Source organism: Amphibalanus amphitrite, unplaced genomic scaffold, assembly GCF_019059575.1.
Source record: "Amphibalanus amphitrite isolate SeventyFive unplaced genomic scaffold, NRLGWU_Aamphi_draft 001625F_arrow, whole genome shotgun sequence".
Lineage (NCBI taxonomy): Eukaryota > Metazoa > Arthropoda > Thecostraca > Balanomorpha > Balanidae > Amphibalanus > Amphibalanus amphitrite.
In genome coordinates, this window is record NW_024883118.1 from 59,123 (window position 1) to 76,017 (window position 16,895).

The window sequence follows — 16,895 nt, forward strand, 5'->3', positions numbered from 1 at the left end:
ACCATGGACCAGACAGCCACTTCGGCCCAAAAGATCACGATTATTGAACACAAGACGAAGGGGTGTTTTTCTCTCATGACGTCAATGAGCTTCTGAGAAGCGGCCAGCAAAGGCCGAAAGGCTAGGCCTCCTGGAACATTAACGAGGAGCCCGCCGTTGGACTATGGACGAGTGATCGGCATTCGGCATGTGATCAAAAGATTCAGTAACACACGTCTCACTATGTCGCGGTATTATCCGTGAGGGGACATTGAATGCAGGCCAATCAGAGTTCATCACCATGTAGATAGCCTTCAAGTCGTAAAACGTAAAACGAAAGCTATATAACGAAAAAAAAACTACTACTTCTGTCTATTACGCTTCTCATCGTGTTGAACATAAGTTAAAGTACACTTATATTATCAAATCACCAATGTAAGCACAGCGCCTTTCAAGAACAAATGTATAAGCGCAGGTCGGCGACCTGCCGCCGGTCGCACTAGCATCCGAAAGGAGGCTCCCGCCAAAGCACGACACACAGAAGTCCTGAGACGCGATCACTTGACGTTGATCGAGTCGAGGAAGGCGCCGCAGCAGCGGAGACACTGCTGGTAGCAGGTCTCGAAGCCCTGGTCGCCGTCATCCTGCAACAGCACAGTCGGATTGTGAAGGGAACTCATAAAAAGCAAAAGCGTTTGTCAAGAAGCCTGAAGCCCTACATAGGCAATGCCTACGAACGTTTAGTAAGCAAAAAAAGTGCTCAATCACATAATCGCTAATGAGCGTTATAAGTTCGGAAAGCATTCCTTTTGAGAAAAGGAGAAAAGGTCATTCAGCTATTCTTACCAGGTACCCGGCAAATGAAACACATTAAAAAATCACAGTTCGATTCACAAGCCAGCTTGTTTTGTACAGCTGAACGATATACATTTCCGAAAGCATTAACTCAATGTCTCGCTAAGCCATCTCAATAACAACTTACGTAGTATGGATCCCTGATGATAAGCGCGCCTTCTGGGTCGTATTTGCCTAGCAGCTCAATTTGAGCTGTCGAGTTGGACGGCGCTAGATCCTTCAGCTCTGAGATGTTACTCTCATCCATTCCGAAAACATAATCAAACTCCCTGAAGTCCGAGGTTCTAACCTGTAACGAGATTCGAGAAAATGAGATACCGACTGCCTGACAAAAAAGGAGAGGTTTGAAAAGCTTCCTTCCCCTACTTTCAGCGGCAGGGTTGAATGGTGTGCTGTACAGGGCTGCGGAGTCGGAGTCCATCGGAGTCGACAGTTCTGACCGGGGTCAGGGTCTGAGTCGATTTTGGAAACCGAAGTCTGAGTCGAAGCCGGAGTCACCGGAAATTAACCCGCGCCCCGTTGGGCTCTGACGAGCAACGCGCCCCGTTGAGGGGGGGGGCCATTTTGGCCCCCCCCCCCTAAGATCTCGAGAACCACGCAACGTAGCGACAAGCGGCAAACGGTGTTGGATAGCCCTATCAGGGAACTACCTTGTGACCCAATTTTATTGACCTAGGTCAAACCGATGACGTCACAGGTCAGGTCAAAGGTCCAATTTTCACCGTTTACAGGCATTTCAAGAAATGCGTTGTAAAATCGAGTAAAATGCATTTCATTCAAAATCATCGATGGGGAAATGTTCTTCAAACACATATTTTGCTAGTTGAGGTCACTGATACCAGGTCAGGTCACTGAGGTCAGGTCACTGGGGGGGTCACAATATGAAAGTGTCGTGTGATACATGTTTTATGGTCCATTTTACATGACAAATGCGATTATGTGGGTCAGGCAGCCTTTGGGGCCAGCTTAGGTCACGTTTTGGTCAAGGTCAGGTCAAGGTCAGGTCAAGGTCAGGTCAAATAAGGTCAAATTTCAAAGTTGATATTTTTGCATAAAATGGGTATCGAATCGATGCAGCTCGTCACGGGGAGTTCAATGGTGGTCTTTGTTTTGCCGTACGAGGTCTAGAATCGCTAAAAATTGAGTTCAAAAATTTGACGTCATCATTTTTGAACAGTTTTTTCGCTATAACTTGGCCAAAAAACGAGATATCGATCTGAAATTTGGTATGTATATAGAAGAACGCAGGGACTATCACATATATTCCGTTTTTTTCGAAATTCGGAAAAAAAAATTTGGATTTTTTTTAGTTTTTCTAAAAAAGTCAATTTTTTGAAATTTTTTGGGTCAAAAACCCAAAATTTTGAAAATCCGAGATAGCAGTTTTGTAGCGCCGCTTTTTGTCTATTAGACCATATAAAGAACTTTGAAATTGCTTGATAACTGTAGATTTGGTGAGCGTTTCAAGGTGACCTAAGACTTGGTGACCTAAGACTTGAAATTTGGTGTGAAGGTGTCAAATTGATGCCCGGAAAGGTACTGAAAATTTGGCGGCGCTGCGCGCCGCCGTTTCCTTGCTATTCAGGAAAAACCACAGGGGGGGGGGCCAAAATGCCCCCCCCCCAACGGGGCGAGGGTTAATAGACTCCGTAGATCTGCCATGGCGGCGGAGTCGGAGTCGGAGTCGGTAGGAGTCGACAGTTCTGCCCGCGGAGTCGGAGTCAGAGTTCAAGTAACGACCCTGCTCGGTATGACATTCCATCTCACAGCCATGAGCCATCTATTCAACAATTTGGGCATGCTTCTAAAAATACCAAATTATTGACTTAATTATGATAGCTATTATCTAGAATAGCAGGAATTGGCTGTCGAATGTCGATAGGGATAAAATCAATATGTTCATCACAGACAAAATGGAATATAAAGACGTTTAAGTCTCCCGAAAAAAAATCCACCGGTTTCAGCTCGGGCTTGCGGGAAAATGTGCCCGCTCCAAGTTCCAACTGATTTCGATCCGGTGTTGCATCATGTTTCTCCCATCCGTGTTCCGGGTTCCAATTTAACCACATCACTTACCACCCTGGCTTTGCAGTTCATGGGCACATTGTGTTTCTTCATGGTGGCCTGTGCGCGACGGTCGGGAGCTCGTCCCACGTGCCAGTCGCCCAGAGCGGCGCTGTCCACGCGCCACTGGTCACGAACTCCCCGCTCCTGCAGCGCCTGCGCAAACACCGCCTCAGCGATCGGCGACCGGCAGATGTTTCCTGGAAAAGATAAAACGCTGGTCAATCTGATCAATACATGACATCAACATACGAAGTAAATAATCTTGATACAGGGTGAGTGATTCCAACACTCTGGTTCAGGTTATGGTCACTTCTGGGACTGAGGCACAAATGGGATGGGAGGGTTTTGGGGATCCTTATCCTTTCAGTGTCCTTCAGTTATGGGATCAAACTGCTCATTCTGATTCATGATATGTACGCTCTATTTGTCCTCTTGTTCATTCATTATATAGTAGCTAAGGGTTGTATTTTTCTTTTCTTTTTGAGTTTGCAGCTACTTCAAGATTCTGAATCTGATCTTTCAACTAGTAGGTAAGGCATTAGGCAAATTTATGTGTTATGCACCAAAATTAAGAAATATGTTTAGTTGAGGTGATTTTATGCCTAGAGTCAGTCGGGGAAACTATGGTAAAATCTGCTATTTTTAGCAGTCTGCTATTTTTAGCAGAAATCTGCTAAAAATGGGTACGCATGTGACGTCATCGTACCCAAATATAGCAGATTTGGGTACGGCCCCATACAAAAGCAGATCTGCACCCTAATTGAAGCAAATGCGCATCAAATGCCTGGCAGATTCATGATGAGAATAGTGCTGAGAGTGATCTCTGCTATTTTTGTTCAGATCCGACTATTTTCAAATTCATTATTTGAAAATAGTCGGATCTGAACAAAAATATCAGAGGACATTCTCAGCACTATTCTAATCATGAATCTGCCAGGCATTTGATGCGCATTTGCTTCAATTAGGGTGCAGATCTGCTTTTGTATGGGGCCGTACCCAAATCTGCTATATTTGGGTACGATGACGTCACATGCGTACCCATTTTTAGCAGATTTCTGCTAAAAATAGCAGACTGCTAAAAATAGCAGATTTTACCATAGTTTCCCCGACTGGAGTCAATGGATTTAAGGAATCATGTACACATATTGTGCAAGGCAGTGCCTTGCACAATATGTGTCCTCCCTGCATACTGTGCCTTGAAGGCACAGTATGCAGGGAGGAACAACGCCACACCCATATTACCTATAGGGGACTCGTAATGTGGACAGACATGCCCACCACTCACCAGCCATGATTCGGATTGTGAACAGTGAATGGATGGTAAAATATAAAAATTTTGATTCACTTACCCAGACAAACAAATAATGCAGATTTCGTCATTTCTCCTTTTAGTTAGGTTATCAGTGAGACAAATGAATTAAGTGAAATTAGTGAGGTGAGAAAGATATCAAGCAAGTCAAAGTAGGTACTGGTAGATGGGTACCAAAACTGTATGAGACTTATGTTCGTATGAAAACAAAATGTGAATCCAGCCGCTTCATAGATGCGATGATGCGATTAGAAATAGTGTAGTAAATTATCTGAGATTATTTCCTTATCAAACCCAGGAGAAATCTCGAGCATCGCTCCTCCTTTCAGGGTATATTGAGTGACCTCCTTTGACACATTTTGTAAGCAGCTCATCACGGTATATGCAGCTCATGAACACTACTTTTCGAATCTTCTGCGGCATATTTGTCGATAGATTAAAAAACGCCTTTGTTTGGCTATGCACCTTGGCTCTTTTTTTAAATTTCAGTGAACTGAGATGATTTTCTTATAGAAATATCTTTAATTCATCAATATGTATTTGTAAACATTATCATTCCTTATTTAAGGAGAACTTTTACCGTTTTCGTAAAAACCGTCGAATACTTTATTGGGCTAAAACGTTTGTCTAAATGTACTAGCCAAGTTTCTAGACAAGGATATCGATCAGCTGTTGTTTGGTGTACAAATGGTGCTGTTGATGTCAGTTATGCACTGCGTTGTCGCTGGGTGGGGAAGGGTGAAGTTGCCGTCTGTGTTGGGGGTGGTGGTTGAGTGTTGCTCGTGGTGATTTGTGATAAAGATGTGTACCTATGTTTGATAAGCGTGTATAGCTGAGGCTATCAGCGAAAATAGAGATCATAGTTCAGTGACAATTAAATCGCTTTTTTCTGTGGTGTGCGATAAAAGCCGAAATTCACCAGCTTCTGACTGCATGACAGCGTGACATAAAGGTAGGTCATGCCACAGTGTTTATAAATAGGTCATGCCATAGGTGTCATCACATTCACGGTTGTAGTGTATTTTTAATTTTTAGAAAATGGTTGTTGCTGAATCATGGAATGTCAGATAATGTCCCTCGTAGTGTCACTTGTTTCATCTCAGTTGGGCAAACTAGGCGGCGGGAATCAAAATATGGAGGCATCAAAATATTGATTCTAGTGGGCGGAGCTTTGACCATATTTGGGCATACGTGCAGACCATCACAGAAACGTCAATTCTTCAGCAACCGGCTATAATTTCAAGATAGTTTCTTCACAAAATGAAGAGCAACGTTGAAGCTACCCGCCAGGCACGAAACAATAGCCCTAACCTCTTTGGTTAGTTTAGGAAAGCGTCTTGAAAATAATCAAGATATTGATTCATCACGGCGGCTTATCCCGGCGAGAATCAATGTTTTGATTCCGCAAACAGCTGGCTAATCATTATTTTGATTCTGAAATCAGCTGGTTTATCAATATATTGATTCTGCGAACTGACTTTCTGCAGACGTACTTCACTCTTCAAATTGATTTATGGAATGTTTCTTGTGTGCAAATAATGCAAATTCAATAAATTCATGAAGATATTATCAGCACAGGATCGTGTAATTTTTTTCTAGACCTTATTCCCACGGTAGACCAGGGATTTTCAGCACTCACCCTGGCTCCCTGCTCAAAGCTGCAAGCCTTCGAGGGAATGCGTGAAGGGAGCCGTGCTGACCTTTGTATAGGGGTTGTACTGAGTCGGAGCCGGAACCGAAGCCCGACCATTTTGCTCGGATCCGGAGCTGGAGCCGATTTTTTCCTCCGGAGCCGAAGCCGTCTGACATTTTCACGGCTCCACACCCCTGCTTTGTAGCATTGATTTTGAGTAAAAAAAAAGTTAACTTATCGTCTTTCACGTGTTCATGATTGTGTTTCTACGCATATGTATCCCGTCCCATTTCTGTGGAGTACAGTAAGAGATATTTCGCCGAACAATATACTCAAGCCCGTTGCACAAATTGCACAATTTGAATGAATATATGATACACGGATGTATTTGCAGTCGCAAATAATACGATTTCATAACACATTTCACAACGATCCCTGCAATTGCCACACATTTGCCATCACAAAGCCCACTCGTTGATGCTCACATCCCATGCAAAGCAATACTCACTTTTAGGACACGTCTCTTATTCAATATGGCTACGTATTTGCAAAACATGCAGTTAATAATATTTGAAACTGAGACCTAACCAATAAGACATACCGTGGACAGGTAAGAAAAAACAAATAAACGTCTGGAGAATGACCTCAACGTCTCGATGTTGCCTAATTACAAAGAGCAATTTTCGGTTTCGAATCAAATACATGAAATAAATATTAACAAAATTTGTACAGATACACTCAATATAGGGTTTATGATTAGCACGGCTACCTAAAACATCAATCCTGTCAGGTTGAGCCACTTATGTCCACACCCAAAGCAGGTCGCTTTGGAACACCACAAGATCCCATATTACCACCGAAAACGGTCACCAATTGGTTTACTGATCAGCATCTTCAGAACATTCTCGACCAAAAAGCTATCAGTCCTGTCTGTGTTTTGGTTCGCTTCATTTGGGCTATGCGCACGTTTTTCTACTCCGGTTCTAGGGACGAGATAGCAGTCATCACGCGCTGCACCAGCTCGTTCTTTGACAGGTTGGTGACGCTGTCGTCATCCGGCAGGATAAACACGTGGCGCATTTCACCCTCGGCCCCGCCAGCCACATACACACTTCCTTACGTCATATTGTTTCTCGCCACGAGATCAAAGTTCAAAAGGTCGTGATGTAGGTAGTCTCGGCCCAGCCCGAGTCAGGTACTCCACCGGGCACCGGTTGGTCGGGTGCGGCCAGGTCCGCGCAACGCCGCCCTACTTCGGTCGACGCTCTGGTTGACAGGGATGGCGTTGTCATACAGTTGCCTGTCGACTGAACAGCGATTCAAGACGCCATCCTTGACCCTCTGAAGCCGATCCCCGCAACAACCAGTGTTTGATCCTTGGTTAACCTGCAGCAAACAACAGAACACAATAATTAGGACATTTGTGGACAATAAATTAGGAAACTATATGTGTTATTATTCTACTTGTTCACCAACTATTAATTTTAGAATATATTCATTAAAAAATTAAATTGTCACTTAAATTTCCACTGAACGCCACCAGGTGTGCCAACAACTGTCATTTCATGCAGTTATAAAAATTCTGCCAAAAAGTAGATGAGGCCAGTTGTACCAACAGAAAAATAGGTGACTGCTGGATTTTTTTGTCTAAAAGTTACTTCACATACAGAGCATGAACGGTACAACCCTATCCGTTTACGTGCCCATCATGTTAGCTCCATGTGAAGCAGTCTTTAGGCAAAAAATTCAAGCAGGCAGCTATTTGTGTTGATAAAACTGGCCTCTAAAATTAACTTTGGCATGGACAATCCTGAAAATTAACTATCCAGCATTCCCTGGACTGACGTAAATTAGCCACATAATTTTCTTGAAGATCACGCATAATGTAAATATAGCTTACACCATTCAGCAACTTGCTTTTGTTACACTTAAAATAAGCGTCATTAAATATGAAGCAAAAATGGGCGAAGCAATTACAAGCCAAGCATACATACCTACTACTTAGATAAGGCAAACACGAACATGCACTACGACCTTTCAATCTTAACTCGGAACAAGTCAATAACCTAGTTTCCCCTAAAAATTTAAATGCTACAAATTAAAGTTGTAGCAACAATTGGGTGAGTGAGACACAAGCAGAGGCTAAAACATCCAAATTATGAAAAATATTGGACAAGCACTGCCCCCAATTCATGAGTCCACCCAACAATTCTATCATGCGAGACAAAACATTAGGCTTCTTGTAACTAATTTATACCGTAACTTTTAAAGGACATCATATTTCACTGAAATACTACACCTAAGACATCATTTTCAAAAAAAATATAGCTTAAAAAGACATTAGAAGAGTGAGAAGGCGTCCCGCGCCGCTGACGTCGCTACCGCGCCACGTACCTAAAACCATCTCTTAAAACGAGTTTTCGGTAAGAAACGTTAAGATCACATGCCTGAAATTGAAAAACACACTTCAAAGTATCTTAAAATATGATCCATTGTTACTTACACTTCAGAAAAGGTCGCTTAAACAAAATAAAACCGGGAGCACTACGTTGCATCCAAACACCCACGACGCCGGCGCGAAATGGCGGGAACCGGAAATCGTGGCTGGATACAAAGAAAAAGAATATTTCTTACAAATGAATTATACAACTATATAACGCATTTTTTATTTTCTTTTAGACAAAATTATGAAAAAATTACAAAGGCTCGTCGTTAATGATAAACAGAGCAAGTTTTAACAGCACGTTTTTGTTGAATTATGGCGGCGAAATCTTTATGCCGTTCGTAAAGGTACGCGCGACAAACGGCTGATAGCCATGCAGCGAAAAATTTAAGCGGGGAAGTTTTTTGTATTGACTTGTCAAAAAATCTCGCCGTCATGGGGGTTATTTCCGCCGTAACGGGTCGTCTGAAGGTGGGAATGTCCCAAATTGAATCAAAATATTGATTCTATGCCCATATATGGTCAAAGCTCCGCCCACTAGAATCAATATTTTGATGCCTCCATATTTTGATTCCAGCCGCCTAGTTTGCCCAACTGATCTGTTTTTGCTGAACATACCTAACCCAATTAAAGCTTGTTTTCCCTGCATGACAAAATTTTGCCTTGGCTGCTCCGGTAGCCAGTTGGACATAATTAGGCTGTTTAGTGTGTCCCTGCTCTCTTGCCACACACAGTTCAAGTTGCTGAAATTAAAGGCACTTTAATTCAACTTGTTGTGAGGGCAGCACTCGTTACGCTTCACATGTCAATGTTGGCTGATGTAGATGCTCGCTCAAATATTCTGGCTTAAGAAAGAATACAGGGAATAGCCGCAGCCCACAAAGCTGGAGAAAGGGCTGCAAAACAAACCATATGTAGAGAGATTATCAGAAATCAAGCCAATCACACCTCACCGTGGAGGAAAGACTGGGACGAGGGAACCTGATTGAGACTCAAGATTCTCTCGGGGTATACCAAGATTGGCTCAAGGGATCTCTTTTCCAGACATAATCAGGGCTGCAGAGTCAATGGATTTTCAGTGACTGACTCCAACTCCAGCTTTCAAAAACCAACTCTGACTGAGCAGAGAACTTACAACTCTGATCAACACCAGCCGACTCTGACTCCACAGCCCATGACCTAATGACATTTTGACAAGAGGGCATGCCAGAAACTAAAGAAAAACAGCTAGAGTGTTGCCAGGTCAAAGTTCTTCTCCAACAGAGTGGTCAGCACATGGAACCAAACAGATGTTGTCCTCTCTTTTGCATCCTGTATAGACACTTTGGGAAGTATGCAGCATCTCCAGGATCTGTTCCAGCAGGTATGCCTGCTGCCATTCTCCCACCTGCTCATTGTTGGAGATTTTAACTTCCCACACATTGACTGGGAATCGGAGACAGCACCAGCGCAGCACATTTCACACTCTTTTCTGGACCTGATACACGACTGCCTCCTCTTCCAGCACATTAAGCACCCAACTCGATATCGATTGGGAGAGACCCCATCTGTCCTAGACCTAGTCTTTACCAATGAGGAGGGCATGGTTACAAACCTCCAGTACCAGCCTGCGCTGGGAAGTAGTGATCACCTGGTCATCCGGTTCACCCTTTCCTGTTACACAGATACTGTCACTTCGCTCCCCCAGTGTCACACTGTCACTGATTACGAACAACTATCTGCTGTGCTAGGCTCCCGTAACTGGTCGGAGCTAAATAGCATGAACCTGGACGACGCATATGCAACCTTCAAGGCATGGTTGTCCGAGGCTATGGCACAGGCTTCCACAAGGAAAAAGATGCGGCCCAGGAAAAACATTTATATGGACCGCAGAGCTATGCAGCTGCGAAAGAAAAAGAAGTCACTCTGGGGTGAATATCAACGCACGCTAGACCCACTGGACCATGCCAGGTTCACACGCTGCAGGAATGAGTTAAGAAAGCTCACAAGGGATCTGCGGAAGAAGTATGAATCCAATCTGGCTGGTAAACTGAAGGAAAATCCCAAATCTTTCTGGAGATATGCCAGCACAAGACTCCGCACTAAGAACAAAATTGAAGACCTGGTCAACGAATATGGAACATTAACCTCCTGCAACCAAGAAAAGGCTGATGTTCTTGGAAAGTATTTCAGCAGCATCTTCACCCACGAAGCCAACGAACCAGTGCCCGAACTAGACCTCCGATGGGATGGACCTGTTCTCGACGACATCGACGTTACAGCGCAGATAGTGGAGGGAAAACTGACATCCCTCAGGACAAGCAGCTCACCAGGACCCGACGCCATACAACCCAGAGTCCTCCGCACTTCAGCAAGGACCCTCGCGACGCCTCTGAGCACGCTTTACAGAAAGTCTCTGGATGCTGGAACACTCCCCCCAGAATGGAAGACCGGAGAGATCACGCCGATCTTCAAGAAAGGCGATCGTCAAAACCCCTCAAGCTACCGACCTATTACTCTCACGGCCATCCCCGTCAAAGTTCTTGAGTCGATTGTCCGAGACGCCCTCCTCCAGCACATGAGCACAAACGGGCTGCTAAACAGCGCTCAGCACGGGTTCCTCCCCAAGAGATCCTGCGCCACCCAGCTGATGGAAGCGATTGAGGAATGGAGCTCTGCTCTAGAAAATGATGAAGCGATTGACATCATCTACCTGGACTTCGCCAAGGCCTTTGATTCCGTGCCACACAAACGCCTGATTCGCAAGCTGTATGCTTATGGCATCAGGGGAACCCTTCTCAACTGGATCGCGGCTTTTCTGGTCGATCGCCGACAGAGGGTCGTGGTCCAGGGAAGTAAGTCCCCTTGGGCACCGGTGACGAGCGGAATTCCACAGGGATCGGTCCTCGGACCTGTACTCTTCACTATCTTTGTCAACGACTTGCCCTCAGAAGTGTCCGGCTCGGTTAAGCTATTCGCCGACGACACGAAGCTCTACCGCCACGTGCCTGGGCCCAGCTCAAGCCTCCAAAGGGACATCGACGCACTTGTCCGCTGGTCTGAAAAATGGCTACTTCCCTTCAATGCCCAGAAATGTAAGGCGATGCACCTCGGCCACCGAAACCCAGGCTTCATGTACACCCTGAGTGGTATCCCGATTCAAACTACAGAGGAAGAGAAGGACCTCGGCATCGTCATAGACTCCCAGCTCAACTTCCACAAGCAGACCGCCACAGCCATCGCGAAGGCTTCCCAGATACTGGCCGTTTTGAGGCGCTCATTCGCCAACATTAATGAGTTCACACTGCCTCTGTTATACAAGACGATTGTTCGCCCTCTCCTGGAATACGGAAACACGATCTGGGGTCCCTTCCAAAAGGTTGATCAGAAGAAGCTTGAACGTGTGCAACGGCGTGCAACAAGGATGGTCCCCACGATCAAATGCCTTCCGTACACCGAACGACTCCGTCGACTAGGATTGCCATCCTTATACTACCGGAGACGCAGAGGTGACATGGTGACGGTTTACCAACTGTTACACGGTGGTCTGGCAATATCACCTGAAGTCTTCCTGACACGGAGCGACTCGGACCGCACCAGGGGCCACGGGTGGAAACTCAAGAAGCCCAGGGCATCGAAACTCGTGCGCAGAAACGCATTCAGCATTAGAGTTATCAACGACTGGAACTCTCTACCAAACGCAGTGGTATCAGCCCAGTCCGTGAACCAGTTCAAGGCCCAACTGGACAAACACTGGCGCGACTCGATGTTTGACGTCCCAAACCCCTAAGAGCCCAGCCTGTATCCCGTTACGAGCTCGATGTGAGCGGGTTCCCCAGGCCTAGTGGCCTTTTATCCCGATCACCGCAAAGGTAAGGTAAGGTAAGGTAAGTGGGTGCTAGATAGGGGAGAGTGGGGCAATGGCGACACCATAAGCATTTTGCTCAATAGCTTAGCTATTTGAAGCTATTTTATGGTGATTTTGACTGTGGTTATAGCCAAAGGAATAGGCTTTCAGAAAACACTTAGTTTTAGTGTCTCAGATCACTGATGACAGATTCAGAGCCTACGCGAAAATGTGGTGAAAAATGGAGGTGCAAAAAAGCGAGGGGTAATGCCGGCCACTAAGTGCAATAGCACAAAAAGTCGAAATATCGTCACTGGTATTTGTACTGTATTGCAGCATATTGCAGCATTTTAGGTCGCCAAGTGCGCCGAGATTGTAGTTGTCTTTTGGCGGGAGAATAATAAACAACTCGCGTGGAAACCACGGGTCTAGCCAGGAGGGCGCAAACCACTACACTGGCGACGAAGAATGAGATAAATTGTGAATTTGCAGTAGACATCAAATTTGGAAAAGATGTCAGGAGACCTAGGAGCTCTTTTAACTGCAGTGGGGCACTTCAATGAGGCCCAAGAAAGTTTTGAGACATATGTGGAGCGCCTGCGGCTATCGTTCAGAGTGGCTAAAGTGGAAGAAAACTTGCAAAAAGAGGCCTTTCTGGCTGTGATCGGTCCGAAAACTTATGGAATTGTAAGAGATCTGGTGTCAGTTGTCACCCTCCAAACCAAGTGAGAAAACACTAGATGAGTTGATAACAGTGCTGCAGAAGCACCTGAGCCCGCAACCACTGGTAATTGCGGAGAGATTCAGATTCCATAGTAGAGCTCAGGGTGAGGGAGAGGACATTGCGGCTTTCATGCTGGCACTGCGAAAGCTGTCAAGCAGCTGTGATTTTGGCAACTTTTTGGATCAGGCACTACGAGATAGGCTGGTCTGTGGGCTAAAGGATCCATCCATCCAAAAGAAGTTGCTGGCAGAACCCAATGAGCTGTCATTCTCAAGAGCAGGAGAGATCGCCCTGGGGATGGAGTCAGCTGCCCAGCAAGCCAGAGATCTGCATGGCCCAGGACCAGAAGTGCACATGGTAAGAACTGGGGGACAAGCCCATTCGAGTAAGAGGGAGAACCAAAGTGCAGGCCCTTGCTATCGCTGTGGTGGTACCACACACCAGGCAGCACAATGTAAATTCCGAAATGCAGTGTGCTACAAGTGCAACCTAAAGGGGCATGTGGCAAAAAAGTGCAGAACCAAACAGGGAGCATCCGAGTCTGCTACCCCAAAAAAGCAACCAAAAGGACCATCCAAACCGAACAATGGGATGTATGAACTGTACAGCATGGATGATGTGGGTGCAAATCCCTATGAAGTTAAGATGTGGCTGAATGACAAACCTGTCAGCTTGCAGGTGGACACAGGGGCTGCCCAAACTGTCATGACCAAGCATGTCTTTGATGAGGTGTTCCGAGGGGCCACCCTGGAGCCCACAGATGTGACCCTGACAGGCTTTGCGGGTTCCCCTATCCCTGTGGTGGGGAAAATGACTGTGACAGCAAAGTACCAGGAGCAGGAACACACCGTGAGTCTGCTGGTGGTGGATGTGGACAGCCGACGTCCCAACCTGATGGGTCGAGACTGGCTCAAGGTCTTCAGACTGGACTGGAAGTCGTTTGCCACCATGAATATGGTGGAAAAGGGTGATATACAGAAGCAGTACCCAGAAGTGTTTCTGAAAGGTAAGGGGCCCATCAAATCCTTCAAGGTAGAGGTTAAGCTGAAAGAGGGAGCAACACCAGGCTTCTTCAAGCCCCGCAGTGTGCCCTACGCTCTCAGAACCAAGGTCACTGAGGAGCTGGACAGGCTGGTGAATGAGGGAATCTTGGTTCCAGTCACCAGCAGTGAGTGGGCATCACCCATCGTCACAGTGATGAAACAGGATGGAACAGTCAGGCTATGTGGAGACTACAAGGTCACCGTAAACCGGTGGGCTGAGGTGGGCACTTACCCGTTGCCCACGGTCCAGGACCTCTTTGCAAAAATCAAGGGCAAAGTGTTCTCTAAGTTGGACTTGTCTCAGGCTTACCTGCAGTGTGAGCTTTCAGAAGCATCGAAGCGCCTGCTGGTGATCAACACACCGAGAGGTCTCCTACAGCCTCAACGCCTGCCATATGGTGTAGCCCAGGCACCAGAGTTGTTCCAGAAGGTGATGGACCAGGCCCTTCAAGGACTGGATGGGGTACTGGTGTATCTCGACGATATTCTGGTGGCCAGTTGATCAGTGGAGGAGCACCGCAGAGACCTCAGCCAAGTGATGGAGCGCCTGGAGAAGTACAACATCCACCTAAATGGTGCAAAGTGTGAGATGTTCAAGACGGAGCTCGACTATCTGGGACACACGATCACGGCGGATGGAATCCATCCCACAGAAGAAAAGATCCAGGCCATCAGGAACATGAAGAGGCCGGACGACGTCAAGGAGCTGCAGAGCATGTTGGGCATCATCAACTTCTACAGGAGGTTTTTGCCAAACCTCTCGACGCAGCTGCAGCCGCTGAACCAGCTGCTGCAGAAAGAGGCACGCTGGAACTGGACTCCAGCCTGCGAGAAGGTGTTCCAACAGCTGAAGTCAGCACTGAGTGAAGATGACGTGCTGGTGCACTATGACGAAGAGAAGCCCATCAAGCTCAGTTGTGACGCCTCATCATACGGACTGGGAGCGGTCATATCTCACGTCATGAGCGACGGATCGGAACAACCAATCGCCTTCGCGTCAAGGACTATGACTCCCACCGAACGCAACTATGCACAAGTGGAACGAGAGGGACTGAGTATCATGTTCGGACTAAAGAAGTTCCATCAGTACCTGTATGGACGGCTGTTCACCCTGGTCACAGATCACCAGGCGCTGACCAGTCTCCTGGGGCCGCATACGGCAGTGCCGCCCCTCGCCGCGGCAAGAATGCAACGTTGGGCACTCATGCTGGCGGCGTACAGCTACAATATCGAATATCGACGATCGGATCTACACGGCAACGCTGATGCGCTGTCTCGGCTGGTGACAAACAGGGACAACATTGAAGAACCGGATCAAATGGAAGAAGAGCCGGTGTTCTCCGTTGTCGAGGAGCTCCCGCTGACAGCACAAGAAATCAAAGAAGAAACCAGACGGGATCTGACGCTTGGTAAGGTGAGCGAGTACGTCATGTCGGGCTGGCATGACGACATCACAGACAACATCCAGCCGTTCTTCGCAAGAAGAGAGGAACTGTCTGTAGAAGATGGATGCCTCCTGTGGGGAAGACGAGTGATAATCCCGCCGAAGTTCAGACAGCGGCTTCTCCAGGACCTGCATCAGGAGCATCCGGGTATCGGTCGGATGAAAGCCCTTGCGAGAAGCTACCTCTGGTGGCCGGGGCTTGATGCTGACATCGATGCGGAAGTGAAGAGCTGCTGCGCATGTCAGGCCGTCCGACAAGACCCGACCGCAGCACCGCTGATACCCTGGGAATGGCCAGAACGTGTGTGGGAAAGAGTGCATCTGGATTTTGCTGAGAAAGGAGGTCAGCAATTCCTCTTGGTAGTAGACGGTCATTCAAAATGGCTAGAAGTCTTCATGATGGCGGACATCAAGACAGCGCGAACGGTCGAAGCACTCCGCAGCCTCTTCGCACGTTTCGGAGTTCCGGAGGTTGTTGTCACTGATAATGGACCGACGTTCACGTCGTCGGAGTTCAGCGACTTCCTGAAAAGGAATGGAGTGAAGCACAAGAGGACGCCGCCATATCACAGCGCGTCGAATGGTCAGGTGGAGCGTTGCGTCCGTACGCTGAAGGAAAACCTGCTGAAAAACGAAGTGTCGGGGGAGAAGAGAACGCTTCGACACCAAGTGGACAGTTTCCTGTTCGCGTACCGAAACACGCCACACACAGTCACTGGAAAAACGCCGGCGGAACTGTTTCTTCGCCGAGCGCCGAGGACGCGTCTGTCCCTACTCAAGCCCAATTTGAAGGCTCAAGTGGAGAAGATGCAGGAGCAACAGAAAGCAAGTCATGATGGAAAGGACATGAAGCTGCGCGAATTCACAGCGCGGCAGCCTGTGTTCGTGCGGAATTGTCGCAGCGACCAGCGTGTGACGTGGGTACCGGGCATCGTCCTGTGCCGTAAGGGACCGCATACGTACCTGTGCAGGGTTCACGGTCGAGTCCGGTTCGTCCACGTCAACCACCTTCGGCACGATCCTTCTCGCCGGGAGGAGGCTCACGAGGAGACAGTGGGCCGACCGTCTCCGCCTCCAGTACTGGAACGCAGGGAGTCTGCGGCTGAACCGGACCGGTCGGTGACGACACGGGACCCAGGCCGGGTCTATCCTGATGAGTCAGCTACGCTGGATGAAGGACGGACGACTAACGACAACGAGGCAGAGAGTAGCAGTCGGGTGGAGCCTGCGCGGCCATCTTCGTTGTCACTGTCGCCTACACCGGCGCTGCGCAGGTCAAGTAGACCTAAGCGTGCGCCTCAGCGCCTGATTGAAATCAGCGCGCTGGCCTTTGGCTAAAGTAGTAAGCATAGCTCATGTCAGTGTCTGGCGAAGCTCTTTGTGAAGTTGAAGTTGCAGTACGTCTTATGTTCCGAGGGGGAAAGTGTACTGTATTGCAGCATATTGCAGCATTTTAGGTCGCCAAGTGCGCCGAGATTGTAGTTGTCTTTTGGCGGGAGAATAATAAACAACTCGCGTGGAAACCACGGGTCTAGCCAGGAGGGCGCAAACCACTACAGTATTCATCCTTAA

The 16,895-nt window shown here is 47.3% G+C and overlaps 3 protein-coding genes across 3 annotated transcripts in view; 2 read left to right on the forward strand and 1 right to left on the reverse strand.

The window, feature by feature from the left end:
* Nucleotides 1-382: 382 nt before the first annotated feature.
* On the reverse strand, nt 383-4,610 carry LOC122374244 (low molecular weight phosphotyrosine protein phosphatase-like). The gene is made up of 4 exons (XM_043352870.1): nt 4,251-4,610; nt 2,911-3,098; nt 962-1,123; nt 383-623 (listed from the first exon to the last, which is right to left on the reverse strand). The coding sequence occupies exons 1-4, from the start codon at nt 4,279-4,281 to the stop codon at nt 537-539; spliced, it is 468 nt and encodes a 155-aa protein (XP_043208805.1). The 5' UTR covers nt 4,282-4,610; the 3' UTR covers nt 383-536.
* A 304-nt stretch (nt 4,611-4,914) lies between these two features.
* LOC122374247 (UHRF1-binding protein 1-like) overlaps nt 4,915-16,895 on the forward strand; it is a gene marked incomplete at its 3' end in the record, with an annotated part of 69,446 nt that continues 57,465 nt past the window's right edge. Inside the window, exon 1 of the mRNA XM_043352872.1 lies at nt 4,915-5,162. The remainder of the gene's footprint in view (nt 5,163-16,895) is intronic.
* LOC122374246 (uncharacterized protein K02A2.6-like) lies at nt 15,723-16,661 on the forward strand. Its single transcript, XM_043352871.1, has one exon. The coding sequence runs from the start codon at nt 15,723-15,725 to the stop codon at nt 16,659-16,661; it is 939 nt and encodes a 312-aa protein (XP_043208806.1).